The sequence below is a fragment of the Andrographis paniculata genome, unplaced genomic scaffold (genome assembly GCF_009805555.1).
Source record: "Andrographis paniculata isolate CXL003 unplaced genomic scaffold, ASM980555v1 Contig30END, whole genome shotgun sequence".
Taxonomy (NCBI): Eukaryota; Viridiplantae; Streptophyta; class Magnoliopsida; order Lamiales; family Acanthaceae; genus Andrographis; species Andrographis paniculata.
Window position 1 is genome coordinate 2650894 of NW_026137563.1, and position 19083 is coordinate 2669976.

The 19083-nt window shown below is 40.2% G+C and overlaps 5 protein-coding genes across 10 annotated transcripts; 3 read left to right on the forward strand and 2 right to left on the reverse strand.

The window, feature by feature from the left end:
* Positions 1-67: 67 nt before the first annotated feature.
* Positions 68-2903, forward strand: LOC127246870 (protein TIC 22, chloroplastic). The gene is made up of 8 exons (XM_051268492.1): positions 68-513; positions 620-682; positions 828-902; positions 1255-1305; positions 1878-1937; positions 2014-2082; positions 2346-2381; positions 2575-2903. The coding sequence occupies exons 1-8, from the start codon at positions 124-126 to the stop codon at positions 2665-2667; spliced, it is 837 nt and encodes a 278-aa protein (XP_051124449.1). The 5' UTR covers positions 68-123; the 3' UTR covers positions 2668-2903.
* Positions 2904-3626: 723 nt separating this feature from the next.
* Positions 3627-7778, forward strand: LOC127246869 (UDP-glucuronate:xylan alpha-glucuronosyltransferase 2). 3 transcript variants are annotated; one of them, XM_051268490.1, is made up of 6 exons: positions 3627-4241; positions 4350-4971; positions 5047-5384; positions 5501-5710; positions 5802-6179; positions 7668-7778. In XM_051268490.1, the coding sequence occupies exons 1-6, from the start codon at positions 4053-4055 to the stop codon at positions 7677-7679; spliced, it is 1749 nt and encodes a 582-aa protein (XP_051124447.1). In that variant the 5' UTR covers positions 3627-4052; the 3' UTR covers positions 7680-7778. The 3 variants fall into 3 exon arrangements, with proteins under 3 accessions (XP_051124447.1, XP_051124445.1, XP_051124448.1); XM_051268488.1 differs by lacking the exon at positions 7668-7778 and having other exon boundaries at positions 3628-4241; positions 5802-6399; XM_051268491.1 differs by lacking the exon at positions 7668-7778 and having other exon boundaries at positions 4129-4246; positions 5802-6399.
* LOC127246866 (protein WEAK CHLOROPLAST MOVEMENT UNDER BLUE LIGHT 1-like) lies at positions 6068-10456 on the forward strand. 4 transcript variants are annotated; one of them, XM_051268486.1, is made up of 4 exons: positions 6902-6913; positions 7010-7140; positions 7668-8208; positions 8302-10456. In XM_051268486.1, exons 3-4 carry the CDS (start codon positions 7672-7674, stop codon positions 10162-10164), a joined length of 2400 nt encoding a protein of 799 aa, XP_051124443.1. In that variant the 5' UTR covers positions 6902-6913; positions 7010-7140; positions 7668-7671; the 3' UTR covers positions 10165-10456. The 4 variants fall into 4 exon arrangements, with proteins under 4 accessions (XP_051124440.1, XP_051124441.1, XP_051124442.1 ...); XM_051268483.1 differs by lacking the exons at positions 6902-6913; positions 7010-7140 and adding an exon at positions 6068-6179; XM_051268484.1 differs by lacking the exon at positions 7010-7140 and having other exon boundaries at positions 6736-6913.
* LOC127246868 (protein CYPRO4) lies at positions 10452-13504 on the reverse strand. Its single transcript, XM_051268487.1, has 2 exons — positions 11806-13504; positions 10452-10987 (listed from the first exon to the last, which is right to left on the reverse strand). Exons 1-2 carry the CDS (start codon positions 13438-13440, stop codon positions 10697-10699), a joined length of 1926 nt encoding a protein of 641 aa, XP_051124444.1. The 5' UTR covers positions 13441-13504; the 3' UTR covers positions 10452-10696.
* Positions 13505-14014: 510 nt separating this feature from the next.
* On the reverse strand, positions 14015-17201 carry LOC127247024 (abscisic acid 8'-hydroxylase 4-like). Its single transcript, XM_051268722.1, has 9 exons — positions 16471-17201; positions 16052-16382; positions 15811-15960; positions 15467-15718; positions 15302-15388; positions 15138-15216; positions 14942-15051; positions 14440-14558; positions 14015-14332 (listed from the first exon to the last, which is right to left on the reverse strand). The coding sequence occupies exons 1-9, from the start codon at positions 16689-16691 to the stop codon at positions 14227-14229; spliced, it is 1455 nt and encodes a 484-aa protein (XP_051124679.1). The 5' UTR covers positions 16692-17201; the 3' UTR covers positions 14015-14226.
* Positions 17202-19083: the final 1882 nt, after the last annotated feature.

Consider the following 19083-nt stretch of genomic DNA (forward strand, 5'->3'; position numbering starts at 1 on the left):
TCTTTTTAATAATTGGTCCAGGCCCATTTATTTTTTTGAATGCCCATTTGGGGAAATTGGCCCAATCCAAAACTTACCATAATTCCTCGAGCTGCTCGTACAGTTCGCTGTAAGCGGACGGCTATGGAGTCATCTTCTGCAAAACCTCCGGTGGGTTCGTCCCCGAACCCTCTCGTTTCCCTTTCAACCTTTGTCCACGGGTTCGGCGCGCAGCTCGCCGCTCGGTTCGACGAAACCAAGCGGCTTGCAGCCGCTGCTTTCCCCGGCTTTACACCCCAAGCAGCGGTGCGGTCCTTGCCATTTGCCTCCGTGTCGCAGCGTCAGGAGAAGCAAAAGGCTGCCTTCGATGCCTCGCTAAGTTCCGAATATGTGGCGAGAAGGCTCGCCGGGACTTCGGTGTACACTGTGAGCAATACAAACAATGAGTTCGTGTTGGTATCGGACAGCAATGGGGCTAAGTCCATTGGTTTGCTTTGTTTCCGCAAGGAAGATGCCGAAACATTTCTTGCTCAGGTATTGTTGTCTGACATTAAATTATTTCTTTAATTAATGCGCTTCTGATTGCCCGAGTTGAATTCTGTTCCGCATTCTTTATTATTATTTTTTAATGGTGTTCAAGGTGAGATCAAGAAGAGGAGAATTGAGAGGTGGAGCAAAAGTGGTGCCCATAGCGCTTGATCAGGTGGGTGTTTTGTGCAAAGGAAGCCTTTTCTAGCCGGGTTAAGACTTCTGTTACTGCATTAAAGTGTGTTGTAATTCGCTTGACATCAGTTGTTTTATTGTACTTTGTAATCTGAGTATTGGTTTTGATCCTTTCAATCTTGCAGGTTTATATGTTGAAAGTCGAAGGAATAGCTTTTCGGTTTTTACCTGACCCTGTTCAAATAAAAAATGCGATGGAGGTTGGTTTTAGCGGGATGGAACTATGTTGCACTGTTTTACATGTCCTTGCATGTTTACACATACTTTCCTCTTTTGAATGATTAAGAAATTTCAGAATTAGCCTGTAAGTTCTTGAATGTCTGCTTAGACAGCTGAGGCACATTACAGGCTAGATGTTCATCTTATGAAACATGCATGGTGACGACTAAATGAATATTAGTTTTACTATCCAGAAGGTTGTATTCATTTTCAAAGGAGTCTTAAAACTTTTTATACTTTGTTTCTATGTTAACCATAAATCAACTATGATAGTTACAGATAATCTTATTTTCCGAACTCACATGTTACTTGATTCAACTTTTTTGCTGTCAGATAAAACCATCTGGTACCAAGAGTGGATTTGATGGAGTTCCTGTTTTTCAGGTACACATTAATAATATATGAATCCCTAGGGTTTTCTCTCTAAGTTCCATCTCATATTACATTGCTAATTATTTCCCATAATGGGAATTAATGGGAGGTAACAGATTTTATTAGATAAAATTGGTGACCTCTGTGTGTTTTGTGCTCCGGTGGAAAGAAGCGAAACATGAATGGATCCCAACTTCGAACTACCTTATCAATACATACATGTTGGGATGCTTCTGCAATAAACCAAAAGCACTTGATATGAACTCATATTCTATGCTCTGTGATTTAGAGAACTAGGAGATCGCTCTTTTCTGTTAAAACGCACCTGACATCCTGCACACATGCTCGTGTACACAGACACACACTAAAACACCTAATGGTAGCAGATTACAAGGTAGCAGTGGGACAATTATGTTTGGACCTTGCATCCTGGCTTACAGTTTCAACTTTTTCTCTTTGGGCTTTAACAATTTGTTTATATTTTACCGAATAAAGTGCAGAATGCAGTTTCCTGTATTATGGCTTCTGTTTGTCAGCAGAGTGCTTAGTCTTATGAAACATGCTTAGATACTTTCTTTTTGCAGTCAGACCTTCTAGTTTTAAAGAAAAATAACAAGCGGTATTGCCCCATATATTTCCAGAAGGTACATATTATTTTATTTGATTAAGTCACAATTTATAGTGAAATAGATTGACTTAAAGTTCTTGTCGCTCATACAGGAAGATATAGAGAAAGCACTTTCAACTGTGTCAAGGTCCAGAGGACCTGGTGTTTCTTCACAAATTATGGTATTGCACGTATTATTGTATTTTTACATTTTTCTTGTTAATATCAGACTTGAGTGTAAATTAATACCTCGAAGTTGGAGATTTGCCAAAAAAAAAAAAGAAGGATATTCGACAAACTTGACACAAGTGTTGTTTCTGTACCTTACTACCTTTTGCGGTGAACTGTTTAGTCATGCTCTCTACGATGCTATCTAAGATTACTGATACTTAAAGAAGCATGTAAAACTATCTATTGTATGCTTATGTACTTTGTGTTGTGGCAGGTGGGAAGTCTGGAGGATGTTCTTAAAAAAATGGAGGTAATTGCCGTGTAATCTAGAATTGACTGAAGGCTAATGTACTTGCTAGGAATCTCATTTTTAATTGTATGGAATATCAACATACTAAAGCATGAAGGCATTTGCCATACATGGCTTCAATTTTTTTTTAAATTCAATCAAGTTATTTTCGAATTTGCCTGTGGAATTAAAGTAATTTCTTTCTTTGTTGCAGATAAATGAGAAAAATGCAGGTTGGGAAGACTTAATTTTCATCCCACCCGGTAAAAGTCATTCACAACACATTCAGGAGGTCACCAAAAAGTAATTCTTTGAAAAGTCAACGTTTCCATCTTCATCAGCCAAAAAACAGGCAATTGCCTTATGCCTAGTCGTGAAGGGCAATCTACCAGATCATCGTCTCTTTGCTTTGACACCCCTCATGAGTTTTGGTTTTTCTTTGGCTTGATCAAGTGAGTTGTGGTGTAGCAGAAAGACAATAAATTCATTGAGATTCCATTTACTAAAGTATTTTGGACTAAATAAATGCCTTCTTTTGATTTATTTATCGTATTTCATTCGTTATCCTCTTCTCTTTTAGCATTTATTATTATTCTTTTGATCACACAAGGTGTCTGTTGTTTGATCGATGTTATCCTTTTCAAGAACCTTAATGTATTGGCTTTGCATTATGATACGGTTCTTGACTGGCAATGGTCTTACAAAATACGGAGTATTGTATTGTTTATGCACTATAGGAAATCTTGTATTATCATTTAATCATGTTTAAGGCATCTTAATCAGTGGATAAAAACATAATTGGAGCACTAATAATGCCAGGGAAAAAATCAATCAATTATAGGTATGACTTAGATTTAGAGTCCAATATAATCTTTTATGGTGAGACAAGATAAATAATTGTATTAACCTAACACACAAAACACTAGTTGAATACTTGAATTTGGCCCTTTCAGGAAACTAGAAGAACCATTTTGGTGTGGTGTAATTATCTGACTTAATCAGTAATCCATATTTGTTAAGCAAAGCCTAATGTATAATAATGATATAATGTTGGTGAAAACTTTGCATATCAAACTACTAGAAGGACTATGAGTATCTTGTAGAAGAAAATTGACATTGCAACCATAAAGTTGTTGGCATCTCCCAATGCCCTTGAAGAATGCTCCAATTTTGGTTCCCTATTGGTCATTCCTAGAAAGGCTAACAGATAACACCAATGGTGGTTGAATATAAAATAGTGTATAAACTTTTAAAGAAGGCCAGCAAGAATGGATTTTTCATATGCCAATTGTCAGATCTTTCTTGATACATATTGTAGAACTGATTTAAAATTTAAGATGGAAGATTAGTCAACATGTTAAGAATACTACAGCAATAGTTGCTCCAAACTTTTTCTCCCCAAGGCAAGAATTAGAAAATTCCCCAAACAAGAAACCTACACTTGTTGCTCATACATTGGTTTCTCACCTCTTCAAAAAGCTCTCACCAAACAGCCCTTCAATATTGATTCTCCCAACCGTATTTTCCCAATTTTAGGACAGTTCTTGATCACTACTTATCACCAGTTTTACTTTTCATTTTTTTGGTTGATCTGTTGTTCATCAATGTTTAGCTGATCATCATCATCATCATCTCCACAATCAACAGCAACCCATAGCCCTAGTTATAATTATTAGCCTTTTTCTTACAACTATGGTGCTGCTGTTGAGGAAGATGTTCAAGTCCACTTCAGCCAAAGCCCTGATCATCAGAATCAACCTTGTTTTCTTAGCATTCTTCTTGATCCTTTATGTGATCCTTTTACTATGTCCTGCCGCCGCCGATTACCACCAGCATGCCGCCACATTAGTGCGGTGCTCCTTCCGCGATTGCCATCATAAGGTAAGGTGAGCTAACTCTTGATCTTACAACTGCGAAAATGTAGTTGTCAGTTTTACTTCTTTTTTTCATCTTCTTTCGGCTTTGAATGGTTTCTTACATATGGATTAGATGGAAGCAGTGTTGGAAATGTCCGAAAATGGAGTTCAATCAAAGCCGCGGAGGGAGCTGATCAAACGGGAGAATCCGAGCTTCCTTAGCAGCATCGGGACAGGCATGAGGATCGCGATGGTGAACATGGAGGATGAGGATGTGTCCGAATGGAACGAGCTAGGACAGATTTTCCACGTCCAGTTCGATAGAGTATCCGAGCTCCTCAAATGGAAGGATATTTTCCCGGAATGGATAGACGAGGAAGAAGAGTACTCGGGATCGTATTGCCCCGAAGTTCCAATGCCCAATTGGGACATGTTCAAGAAGAACATCGACGTGATTGTCGCCAAGCTGCCTTGCAGGGCGCCAGAGGAGGGATGGAACAGAGATCTTTTCAGGCTTCAGGTGCATTTGGTGGCGGCAAACATGGCGGTGAGGAAAGGGCGGCGTGATTCGAGAGGGACTATCAAACTAGTGTTCGTAAGCAAGTGTACGCCAATGGTCGAGATTTTCCGGTGCGACGACGTGGTGAAGAAGGAGGGCGAGTGGTGGTACTTCCAGCCGGAAATGGCGAGGCTGGAGCAGAAGGTATTGCTCCCCGTCGGGTCATGTAATTTGGCCCTGCCTCTGTGGGATAAAGGTTTGATCGATGGCTTCTAACATTGATGTCGGAATTTATAAGGATTGTAATGATCGGACAATGGTGTGTATACAGGAATCGACAGAGTGTACGATGTATCGAAGCTTAAGGCTAAGGCCGAAGCGGAGGTGCCGCGGAGGCGGGAAGCGTACGTGACGGTTCTGCACTCGTCGGAATCCTATGTCTGCGGCGCAATAACGCTGGCGCGGAGCCTGATCGGGACAGGGACACGGCGGGAGCTGATTCTGCTGCTGGATACGTCGATCTCGGTGGAGAAACGGGCGGCGCTGGCGACGGCGGGATGGAGCCTCCGGTTCATCGAACGGATTCGGAATCCGAGGGCAGAGAAGGACTCGTACAATGAGTATAATTACAGCAAGTTCCGGCTATGGCAGCTCACCGACTATGAAAAGGTAAAGAAAATACTTAAATGTGTATTCTTATAAGTTTAAGATTTTAGGTGTAATGGTGACCGTTTCATTTAACGGATACGTATCATTTATTTATTTATTATGAAATCAATAAACAGGTGATCTTCATCGATTCCGACGTGGTGGTCCTCCGCAACATGGACTTGCTCTTCGAGTTCCCGCAGATGTCGGCGACCGGCAACGACGGCTGGATCTTCAATTCGGGAGTTATGGTGATCGAGCCGTCGAATTGCACCTTCCGGATGTTGATGCAACGGAGGCACGAGATCGTCTCGTACAACGGCGGCGACCAGGGGTTTCTGAACGAGGTATTTTAGATATTCACTTTTATAATATAAATTAAATTTCATTATTAATAACATGTCATTCTGAAGATTCTTCTCTGCATTATGCAACAAGGTGTTCGTCTGGTGGCACCGCCTGCCGCGGCGGGTCAATTTTCTGAAGAATTTCTGGTCGAATTCGTCGATTGAGGAGAGCGTGAAGAATCAGCTGCTCGGGGCGGAGCCGGCGAAGGTGTATTCGGTGCACTATTTGGGGCTGAAGCCATGGATGTGTTACAGAGACTATGACTGTAATTGGAACGTCGCCGATCAGCGCGTGTACGCCAGCGATGAGGCGCACCGGCGGTGGTGGAAGCTGCACGACGGAATGGAGGAGGAGTTGCAGAAGGTGTGCAGGCTGAGCAAGCGCCGGAAAATTGAGCTGGCGTGGGATAGGAAGGTTGCTAGCAAGATGGGATTTCAGGATGGCCATTGGAGGATCAACGTTACAGATGTGAGAAAATTCATTTGATTTTTCGTTATATTATATATATATGTATGTATGTATGTATGTGTTTCATTTTTTGACGGCAGTGAATTTTTATATGTAGAAATTTTTTGTTATTATTTTAGCAAAAAAAAAATAACATATGATTGGCTGTGGGACAATTGTTTTTTTAAAAATAAAAAATAAAAAATGAGAGGAATTATTTATGAAAGAAGTGGAAGAACAACTTTTGTTGGGTTGACCAAAAGCAAGTGATTTGTTGTACCTAATCGATTGTGTCCCTTCCAAAAAAATATATAGTATAATAAAAATACACGATTTATAACATATAATATAGTAATATCAATGTAATAGCAATACTTACTGTTTTATGCCATTAAATTATTGTAGTAATTATACTAATAATGATAAATAATGTCGAAAGCCAAACATTAGAAAAGATTATTAATAACTTAGTGGAGTTGGGGGGGAGGAGGGGGAGAGAGAGGTGGGGAATAAATCAAGCGCTTAAAAGATTTAATTTAAAAGATAATAGTTTCAATTTAAATAATGATTCGCAAATCATTCAACGAAGACTTTTGCTGCTCATGCAAACCACAAATTAATCATAATTTCTCAAGCGAAAAAAAAGGCTCAAAATATCCACAAGAATCGATTTTGGAGTTTCGGAGAAACTGAATTTATCGTGGAAGAAATCGTAGACGCGAGCGGATCGCCGTCGTCTCTAATCCTTTGCAGAGGTAGGCTCCATCCACGTGTAATTTTCGTCGGTATATGGATGTGTGGATTTTTCCTGATCATTATGATTGATTTTTCAAATGATTTACCAATTTTAGGTGGAGAGTGAATTTTGGGGGGAATTGAGGGTTGGTAGAATCCGAGAGCGTAATTTTCTGTCTGATAAAGAGAAAGCCATTCCAGAGCTTGTAAATCGACTTTTGTTGCTTTTCGTTTCCGGTGATTCTTGGTACTTCTCTTCGTTTCCTTTTTATTTTTGCCTCTGCCAGTTTTTTGGTTTTTGTGCTTTTTCTGTTTGTTGTATTACTTCTTTAATTGGTGGGGCTAACGATTCGAATGTTTGGTGCGGTTAATTGTTTGTTCGTCAATCCGTGGATAATTAATGAATATGATTGCACTGTGTTTGACTTCAATTATACGATTAATAAAAGTTTGGTTTTAATGCGTGTTCTTCGTGTTTCCATTGTTTACATTTAATGAAGCTGGAGATTATGGGTGATTTCATTGATTATCTCTGCTGATTATCCAAATTCTTTCTCGTAAGTGCAAAAAGGATTGCTGAATTTCAATGTGTTAAAACATAGGGGAATCTTGTAGGGATATGAAATGAGAAGCTTATCAGGTTTTGATTCTACAATTTCATCATGTTTCAAGCTTCTCCCAAACATAACTTTTATATATACACACGTTCATGGTTTACAGAAATTGAAAAAAAGAGAGGATTTCAGGATCTCACTTGATTCATTGTTATTACAGCAGGATGGATGATGCTCAGAATGAAACAGGAAATGTTCCTCAGGGATCTTCTCCTGCACAAAAGATCTCATCTCCAGCTGATGATCAATCAGGTGTTGCTGTCTCTCCAGCCAGAAAGATTAATGGAGAGATGAATGCTTCTGAACCAGCAGCCAGGGAAAATCCAGTTAGAAATCCTCAGGTTGAAGACAATGGAATGGGAGCTTCAGTGAAGGATCTTCCCATGCCTGTGGTAGCTGGAGATTCTTCCCTTACAACACAGGAGAATCGACAATCGCTTGAAAGCGTCAACGGAGCAATTCATGCAGAATCCATTTTGTCAAGTACATTGGAAACGAAGCAGGATAATGCCTCATCTCGATCAGCCAGGGAGAAGGAAAATTCAGATGGCCATGATCACCTCACTGCTAAGGCTGCAACAAATTCCGACCAAAAACTGTCTAACATTGACACAGCAGCCCCTTTCGAGTCTGTGAAAGCTGCGGTTTCCAAGTTTGGAGGCATTGTCGATTGGAAAGCTCACCGTGCACTAACTGTGGAGGTATATTCTTCTTGAAATTCATATCTGGCTTATGATAGTGACCATTTTGTGGATGAGAATGGTGTTCAATGAATCCAAATGTTGTCCTAGCAGAAACGGAAAGTCATGGAACAAGAACTGGGGCGAGCGCAGGAGGAGATACCATTGTATAAGAAACGGTCTGAGAATGCTGAAGAGGCCAAACTTGAGGTTTTAAAAGAGCTGGAGAACACTAAGGCACAGATCGAAGAATTGAAACTTAGTTTGGAAAGGGTGCAAAAAGAGGAAGAACAAGCGAAACAGGATTGTGAGCTCGCCGAGCTCCGGGTGGCAGAGATGAAGCAAGGTATTGCTGATGAAGCCAGCATTGCAGCCAAGGCGCAGATTGAGGTTTCTCGAGCAAGGCATGAAGCTGCAGTTTCGGAACTCAAATCTGTTAAAGACGAGCTGGAACAGCTCAAGAAAGACCATTCTCTCTTGTTAGCTGAGAAAGATGAGTCCATAAAGAAGATGGAGCAAGCAATCTCCACATCGAAAGAAATAGAGAAGTCTGTCGAGGATTTGACTATAGAACTTATTACGGCAAAAGAATCATTGGAGTCTGCACATGCTGCTCACCTGGAGGCAGAGGAACACAGAATCGGAGCAGTTATGGCAAAAGAAGAGAACATACTCAACTGGGAGAAGGAGTTGAAGCAGACAGAGGAAGAGCTCGAGAAAGCATCGCAGCAACTTTTGGCGACAAAGGATCTCAAATCAAAACTGGACTCTGCAAAAGCACTACTGCAGGATCTGAAGGGTGAATTAACAGCTTACATGGACTCGAAACCAGAGCAAGGGAATGCTGAAGAAGGCAACTTCAATGATGCACTCAAGGAACCACGTAAAGGAACGCGAAGAAATGTCGAGGCAGCTCTCTCAGCTGCAAAGAAAGAACTTGAGCAAGTAAACAACAACATCGAGAAAGCAACAAACGAAGTCAATCAATTGACAGACGCTGCTTCATCGTTGAAATCAGAAATCGAGAAAGAAAAGGCAGAACTTGCTTCAATTCAGCAGCGAGAAGGAATGGCATCGATTGCTGTTTCCTCTCTTGAAGCCGAGCTGAGTAAAACAGAATCAGAGATTTCCGTTGCGCAGGCGCAGGAGAAAGAACAAAGGGAGAAATTTGCGGATCTCCCGAAGCAACTGCAAGCGGTGGCTCAGGAGGCTGACCGAGCAAAGGAACTCGAAAAGATTGCCTGCGACGAGCTTAAAAGGGCCAGGGAAGAAGCTGAACAAGCAAAGGCTGGGGCCAGTACAATGGAGAGTCGACTACGGGCAGTTCAAAAGGAGATAGAAGCAGCAAAAGTTTCCGAGAAGCTGGCAATGGCAGCTGTAAATGCTTTAGTCGAGAGTGAGTCTGCCAATGCTGAGGATTCACCAACCAGAGTGGCTCTGTCGTTAGATGAATATTATGAACTTAGCAAGAAGGCTCAGGAAGCTGAAGAGCAGGCAAACATTCGAGTGGCAACTGCTCTGTCTGAAATCGAGGTAGCTAAGGAGTCGGAATTGGAGAGCTTGCATCGACTAGAAGAAGCTAACCGTGAACTGGCAGAAAGGAGAGATGCCCTGCAAGATGCATTGCACAAGTCTGAGAAAGCCGACGAGGGGAAATTAGGCGCCGAACAGGAGTTAAGAAAATGGAGGGCCGAGAATGAGGAAAGACGAAAAGCTGGCGATTCTATTGCAACATCAAAGACATCAAATGTAAGCCCAAAAGATAGCTTTGAAGAGAGATTGGAAACAATGAATCCTGTCAATGCACCTCATTCTTCTGCTTCCCAACTGAGCTCCACTCCGGGTTCATATTCGAGCGGCGCTCAGTCTTCTGATGTGCAGCTGCAAGTCAAAGTTCCGAAGAAAAAGAAGAGATCTATCTTCCCAAGGATCTTTATGTTCCTCAGCAAGAAGAAGCCGCAATCATCGAAGTCATGAGCTGTGACTGTGAGTATCATCACAGGAAATGAATTTTCACTAGCCCTCCCATTTAATTTATTCATGTTCAGCTGTACAGAAGCATGGTTGTGTACCATAGATAGCAGGCAAAGCCACACTAAAACTTTCTTACAGAACTTCACCATTGTATATGGTGTGTTGAAAGGTTGAATATCATTTTGTAACATATTTACAGTTACAATAGGACTTGTAAAAAGTCTGTACACACTTCTGTACTTGCCATAACCTGGTTTTTGGAATTCAAATCTTTTGTTTTTGTACCATATGTATGAGATTGAAAATATATTAAGATAGAAAACATGAATTACAAATATCCAAAGATTTTAACAATTTCAGGTTCCATCGAAACATTACAACATCAAAGATTGCTGATGTCATTAGGACTGCTAGCATAATATAGTCATACAAGTCAACCATCTAAATTGACCTCCAAGATTATATATATTTCTTCAAATATGTCCAGAAATTATAGCCAACAAACCTGAGGTAGCAGGGAAAGTAATGGCTTTGTTCACATTAGCAACCGCCTGCTAGAGATGCTGAAGGAGCTGACTTTCATGGGGGTTGCCACTACAAGTGGTGCTTCGGGTGAGTCAGACACTGCAAACTTTTCATGCATGAAGCGACTGTCAACGATTGAATCGTCTTTTAGAACAATCTTGTAGCAGTAGCAGCTCTTCAAGCCCACTTGGTTGTGGTAGCATTCATGAGATCCATCCTTCACCTGTTGGAAATTCCATATTACGCTAAACTTGCCCACTGTTGCAACCAGGTGCCGTTCCTGCTTCCCATTCTCTGTCACCTGAGAATGAAGAACACATTTCTACAATTAGGGCTGTAGCAGGTTGGTTACTAGGCATAGTGATTTATTATAGCAGAAACTCCCAGAAGAAAAGCCTACAGATGAATTCAATTTAAAGAGGATAAGCAAATCGACACCTAAACTTTACTGTCTCTGTATGATTACCCAAATTTAAGATTGGGCCTGAATATGATTCGAGAAGATATGATCATATATCACCTGAAAGGCATGGAACATGGACTGATGACCTTACTGCTACCGATAAGATCTTGACAAAAAAAAGGCATCCTTTATCGACCTAACCAAGTTCTACATTGCCACTCATTGTTAGCATCGACATGAAGAGGCACCTAGTTTAAAGTAAAATTATCTGACCTACCGCATAAACTCGCTTTTCCAGCAACAGATACAACGATAAACATTATATCAAAAAAATTTGAGTCTCGGGCTAAATCCATCAATATCTCTGCTGAACTGATTTTCATCAAAAGAAAACATGGGGCTAACTATATAAATATTTGGAGTTTTCCAGATCTTGAGTTTTGCTAGATCAGTCAGACATTTCCTAGGAACCTAGCAAAAGTTGTACAGCCAGAGTCCAATAAAAGCAATAAAGTGATTTATCTATGTAATTCATCTAGAACTAACGATACATTGTCAAACATCCAACATGTCACTAAACACATTATGAGGAAATCTTGATCAAATTAAAACAGGAAACACCCAATTTCCAATCTCGTTTTTTAAAGACTAACAGCGACTGTTAATAATTATACACACCACAGTCGAACTTTGAGAAAATTCAAATGATCACATACCCATGAGAACTGAGCATTCCGGAACTTGCTTGCTCCGGCCATATAAGAATCCTGGGGAGTCAGCTTCAACAATCTTGGAGCTGAGATCCTGTGCCCCATACGACCAGAAAAGCCAGTCTTAGTCCTGCCATCTTTATCTGTGAACAGAGTGCATATGAGGACCAGATAAGTATCAGTAGTCCCCAAAATCCATTTCCCATCGAAGGTGGCATCAACATGAGTGATTGGAGAACCAAGTCCAGGAAATGCAGTCTTTGCCTGCCTCATAGAACTTGTAGAGTATAACCTGATTTTTCCATCAAGCGATCCAACCACAATTGAACCATCACCAGTTGTTGCAAAGCACTGAAAATTCGTCCCCCTCGCAAACTGATGCCCCTGAGTCCAGTTCAACACCGGGGTTCTCTCATTCACAATATCCTGTACCATTCCCCTGCGATCTCGCATATCCCACCGACATAGCCTATTATCATCCAACCCCAAGAAAGTAGAACCCGTGGGATCAATTTGTGCTCCTTTATTATCATTTGTGATATCTCTCATAGAAATATCTGTGCCATCCTTCTCAAACTTCCACTCACTCACAACTTTCCCCGTCTCAATATCAAGCTGATGCAAACCCCTGGAATGAGGTTTTCCATCATTCATAGGGCTCATCAGAAGCATATTAGTCTCAGCTTTCATGAGCACTGCCTTCCTAGGTGTTGAATAGTCGGCTGCCTTGGCACCTCTTGCAGCACTCATCTTTCCTTGGTCGAAGTTAACATAAAGACCCTTTCCTTGAATACCATGACTGTAATTCCTTACAACCTGGATCCCTGAATCACTGACTAAGAAGCTGTTGTCCAAGGCACCCATTGCCAGGCTTTGAATAGCACCACCAATTGCCGAAGCCTCCTCAGACTCCTCAGTTAAATCATGGCCCTGTTTTAGGGGAGTTTTGGATGGAGGAGTCGTCATCAAGCTTTCTTCTGCGTCCTCCCACATTGAATCATCGGCTGCCTCTGGATTCGCCCATCCGAGAAAATCCTTGCCATATACCTTCAGCTTATTGGCATCATTGGCTTCATACCCATAAGTATTCTCAAACAAACAATCTTGATATTTCTTAGTAAAATTGTCAAACTCCTCTGCGGAGAAGAACTTGATCGCCCAAACCCCATTAGCCACAAAATCCACACGCTTTTGTTCCTTAAACGCTTTCAGTTGCAAATTCTCGTCAATCTTCGCCCTCACTTTCGACCCAATTGTTAAAGCCCACACCGGATCCAGGTCAGCCCCTTCCTCGTTCTCGGAATCTTCGTCGGAACCCGACTTAACAAAGGCATAAGACGCGAGCTTCTCAGAGACCACCCATTTTGATTTCTCAGTGTGACCCCCGACATGGAGGTACAGCTTCACCGACTTGTTCGGATTCGCGCTACTGACGTTATTGCCGTACTTGAGCTTGAGCGCTTTGAGCCTGGACTCGACTTCTTCAATCGAAGACGGCGTTTTGGGGTCGTTGACTCTGCGGTCTGAGGCCTCCGACGTCGGGGTGCCGTAGACGTCCTCTGATTGAACGGTTCCCTGGGAGTCGGAATCCGATTCCGCATCAGAAAGATCTGGATCTTGGCGGCTATGGTTGGCTCCCATTTCCTTTCCACGGCGTGTGAGGAGCGTGCAGTTTCGCAACGACGAAGAGAGTGAAGAAGCGGGATTCAAATTTTTGAACGTTTGAAATAGTTAGGGTTTTCTTTTCAAACGCCGCCCAATTCCTAAATTCGAATTTTAATTGGTTTATTATTATTATTTTTTCTTTTTTATATACTATATATTTTTTTCTTGTATTATACATGTTGACCTATAGTATAATTTAATTTGTTAATGGGTATTGATATAATAAATTTTCAACCAATTAATAATATCAGCAAATTATGGTATCAAAATTAATTATAATGTGATAGCATTAGCATCGCGGACATTATCACGAGTTAACCCACACATCACTAGTGACAACAAACATTTTCATAGAAAATGTGATGCTAATTACGTAATTTATCTCATCATCAATTCCAAGTCTCATGTTTCATGAGGCAAGTGCAGTGGGAACATCGCACAGCTACCTGACAGATCGAGCCATCTTTGGCTAAAAAACTTAAAACAATTAATGGGGCGGGGTACCGGGTGGGGGTGGGGATGGGGATGGGAATGGGGATGGGGGACAATATAATACAAATATACAATACAATTAATTCAATAGTAAGTAACATATCTATATAGAATTATTACAATTTGGATTTGGCGATCGATCGTCCATGCCTTCCGACCCATCCCGAATTATATTCCGAAATAGAATTCTTTCTAGGGTTTGGTCATTGTGTCTGTCTGCTCCGGCCCATATATATGTATATATATATGATTGATTGATGGATCTGATGATCAGTCCTGATTATCATCTAATTTTGAAAATGTTGCTGGCAATCCATGGAGTGGGACGGGAAAGGGACCATATTGAATCCCGCTTTCACGTCCCACCAATTCATACCTACGTACACAACAACAACATCAATTAATAAATTAATGAATTAATTAATGATATTAATCCATATATATATATATATATCCTAGGATGTTGTTATAATTTATTTGTACCTGAATCGAGAGGTGAGGTGGTGGACGAGAATGAGCATTTCGAGCTTGGCGAGGTCATTGCCCGGACAGGCATGAACTCCACTCCCGAACGGCATAAACGTGTTCGCCTTCACACCACCCTGACATAGGTAGACATAATTTGTGCGTGCAATAAATAAATAAATAAATTATTATTATTATTATTCTTGACACGTACACCTAGTTCTATTATCTAGCTAGGGCCGGCAGATCTAACAATATGGGTAAGTAGGACGACCAATTCAATTTGTAAATGTATGTGGTACAGTTGAGACAGCCAGCTTCAACTTTCGGCCGTGTTTATGTTGTTATTATACGTGTACGTGTCGTGCAATACAAGGTCGATGCAATGCGATATATGTGCCCAATTATCCAGACATTGCATTGTCAACATTACATACACACAACACCTGCCTACATTACATGCTGAAATTGTTGAAATTAGTAATAACCCTATCCCTATGTATGTATGGATCGTACGTACCACCTCGAACCTTGCTGGATCGAACTTATGAGGGTCGGCGAAGAAATCTGGATTGTGATGAATATTCCTGAACAAAGGCATCACTTTCCATCCTTTCGGGATTAGGTATCCTGCACGAATTATTAATTAATTAATTAATTAATTGCGTGTAATGTTATGCTATCTAATGAAAATATATATATATATATATATATACCTTTGTATTCCACATCTGTCACTGCCTCTCGGAACGTGAAAGATATAATGGTGGCCATTCTTAGGCTCTCTAAAATCACCTGATATTAATTACAATGCTTAATTAATTAATTGCATGCACTTGTCATTAAACAGACAGCTAGCACTACGTAGTTAATTTACAACCTTGGACGTCAAGGGCATATTTCTTGTCTGATTCCACGTCAAACCACCTTCACTGCCATTGATTCGGTAAATACCCATCTGCTCAGCCTATAATAATCTCAGGGATTAATTAATTAAGTAAGTTAAAACAAATTAAAATTAATCTCATGATCACCTTCTAATTACCTTGACAGCTTCTAGAAGCTTGGGGTTGTCATGGAGGTACTTGAGAATCCATGTCATGGCACTTGCCGTCGTGTCCTGAGCCGCGAAAAGAACTCCGATTATGTTATCGGCTATCTGATCCTCGCTCAAGATTTCGCCATTGTCGTCTTTCCAATTCATCAGACAGCTCAGAAGATCGTCGTCCTTCTCAGTCACCATTTCTCTCCTCTCTTTCGTAATGCAACTCAATATCTCACTCAGCTTCTTCCTCGCCTTCATTCACATATATACATATTATATCTATATATGTACTTACTTAATAATTAATGCATGTCTGAACCAGTGTATGCATTAATTAATACTACCTTAACTGCCTTTCGGTAACTGGAGCCAGGTAGATTGGTTGGGAATGAATTGTATCCTCTGTCAACTACACTGTAATTCTTCTTCAATTCCACCTTGTAATGAGGCTCCAGGTTTCCAAAGATTGCCAGTATCCCCACTTCAAAAGACAGCTGCATATCAATGAAACAAATTAATTAACTAATGGCTGCAGTTTTCGTTAATAATATATATATATATATATATGTACATATAAATACAGACCATTTTCATTACAGTGTAAGTGTTAACGACTCTTGGTGGTGGTCCGGGAGCCTGTGAGGCCAATGCAGAAGCCGTGAGGCGTTCGATCCCCGGCACAAGGCGGCGGAGGGCCTCCGGCGAGAGGGAGGCCTGGACCAGTTTCCGGAGGCGGATATGGTAGTGGCCCTGGTGAAAAAACAGGGCCTGGGGGCCAATCAATTTCTCCTTGCTTTTGGGATAGGTAGGTCTGAACAGACTGGCCTGAGTCACCAGGACAAACCGGGCAGCGTCGGGGCTGGCCAGCATCACACAGGGGCAGCCCAGGATGTGTGTCTTGAAGATCTCTCCATGCCTGACAATTCATTATTAATATTCAGACAACCTCATCACTATATATCGTCGAATGAAAAGGCACTTATGTAATATTAATAGGACAGAACCTCTTCTGTCTGGTGGAGAAGAAGACATTGGGGTGCTGAGAATAGAGCTGGAGAGTTTCTCCAATGTACGGCCATCCCATGGAGCCTGGAGGAAGCTTTCGATTCTTTGTGTTCTTTAATGAAAAGACGACGACGACACAACAACAACAAATGGCTGTAATAAGACACACGATTGGAACGACGACAGGGAGCATAGACATTAATGCCTCTCCACAATCCATATGTATGTGCGTGTGTATATATCTGATCTGATCTGATCTGATGATCTGATGCTTTACTATTTAGAATTGAATGAATGTTGGGGAGATGTAATAATCTTGGTTAGAGGCCGATATTGAGGAAAATTGGAAGTGGGCGTGGGGTATATATAGGCAGGCAGGCAGGCAGGCAGGAGGAGGAGGAGGAGGAAGGAAGATATTAACATTAATTTTATGTGTCTCAATAATTTCAGGCTGTCCTAAAACCTGCCATCTGTCCCGATGCGTGGGTATGTGTACATTACGTATGGCTGACTTCTCGAGATAATATAGTAATTAGTTAGAAATATAGAAACAAATTCATAAATATCCCTCTACATGCAGATCAGATCAGATCAGATCAGATATGTGCTATTTCTCGATTAAATCAATTGAAATAAAATATACTGTCTGGTCTATATTCTCTTCTTCTTTTTGTTTTGTCATCAATAATACAATATCGCAGTGACTTACAGCTAAACGATGTGGGACGTTTATCGATCTTGGACGGCCCCATGGCAGACGAAGATTCACGTGGGCCCACAGCGTATCGTTCGCAGTAATGGACACGTGGAAGGCCATTGTGAAGTGATTTTTTTAAAGATAATTTAAATGCTTATTCATTAATTATGTAATAATCCCATGCAGAAGCAGAAGGTGATTGTCGCAGTTGGAATGGATGCCAACTCGATGACACCTGTGCTCTTTTTTCATTTCGTCTTCCATGTTTTCCCATTTTCGTCGACATTATTATTATTATTATTGTCTTTTTTTTTTTAAAAAAAAAAAGAGAGATTAAAATGGTTTACATTAGCGTCTATTATGCATGATACGATGTCATAGGTGGCCATGCATTTATTTTTCTCCTTGACTTAATTTATAAATATTATTATTCTATTTATATAAACTTCAGCACTATTAATTAATAAAAAATTAAACAAATATCGTTGTCACAAAAAATTAAAAAAAAATCTAAATTTCTAGTAGAATATCATACTCTCTTTTATATTTTTTACTACAAAAAGTATATACAAACATAAAAAGTATATAAAAAAATGTGAAAACACAATTATCAATCCTGTGAGTGCGTATGTAGATAGTTTTTTAAAAAATAAATAAAAAATACTAGTACAATATTAAAATGCTCTCCATATTGTCAATCCTGTATTGTACGCACCACCTACAATAATTCATGCATGCACGTGTCCACAGGCACAATCTCGTGCGACTACACATTAGATAAAATTTCATATGAATCCGATGGTCAAGATTTTCATGATTTGTATTTTAGCTGCTGCTGCAGCATTGCACTTACCTAAGTCCAATCGGTCACAGCAGGACAGGACAACAGCATCTATGATCGATCTATCATTCATATAATCAGACAACATAAACATACAACAGCAACAATACTGCAAGAAAAAAGGGAGTGGGAGTCTGAGAAAAGTTCAACTGTTTTTGGAGTGTGTGCTTTTATGATAATCCATCGATGATAAGTTTTTATAGACATATATATCTGATCCGATTCATCCGTGTTTAGCCTTTTTCCGAATCAATCAAAGTTGTAAAGTGCGTGCGCAATAATAACAGTGCATACCGAGTCTCCAAAAGACTAAACAAATCTACATATAACAAACAAATAAATTCACAGATTCAAGAGAAGAACTAACAATTGTCTTCTAGAATGAATAGTAACATACTATGAGCTAAAAAAATTTTGCAATTGGTTTTTCGTCTGTTTTTTTGGCTTTTCTAATGGTAACTTTACGGCCAGATTAAAGATGGGATTAGAAAAGATATGTACGAAAAATGAAAGGATTAGGAAACAATCAATGATGAGATCAAAGATGCTTTAATGCTGTGAATGTATGTCTGAATTAGACTAAAGATGATGATAATAGTATTGATTTTGATGGAACAATGGAAAGACAGATTGTGTGGTGCAGATGAATATTTTGTTCTTTTAGGGACAACAACGAAAACACTGCTAATCAATGAAACACACACTGATAATGGCTATCCCCACAAGCACCTTTAAATCTGCAGACTGAAATCAGACAATTTCATTTTTATTTTTTTCCAGCTGGAGGGATCATTAAAAGAGAATGAATTATTGGGAAAAGTCTTGGAGATAATCTAAAGAGGCATAAGAACTTGACAGCTCCTTGCAAATTCCACAGCTTAGTGGTCAAAGTAAATATACATTAATAGGGTCCCATGCATCAATAATTAAATCCAAGCCCTTTTTTTTTCTTTTTTTCCTAAGCATTTTAATTACTGAGCTTTGTATTCACATCAAAAGAATACACACAAATTGTCTAAAACAATAATGTCAAGATTCAAGACAGAGTTTTAGATTTACCTCCAGCTGCATTTC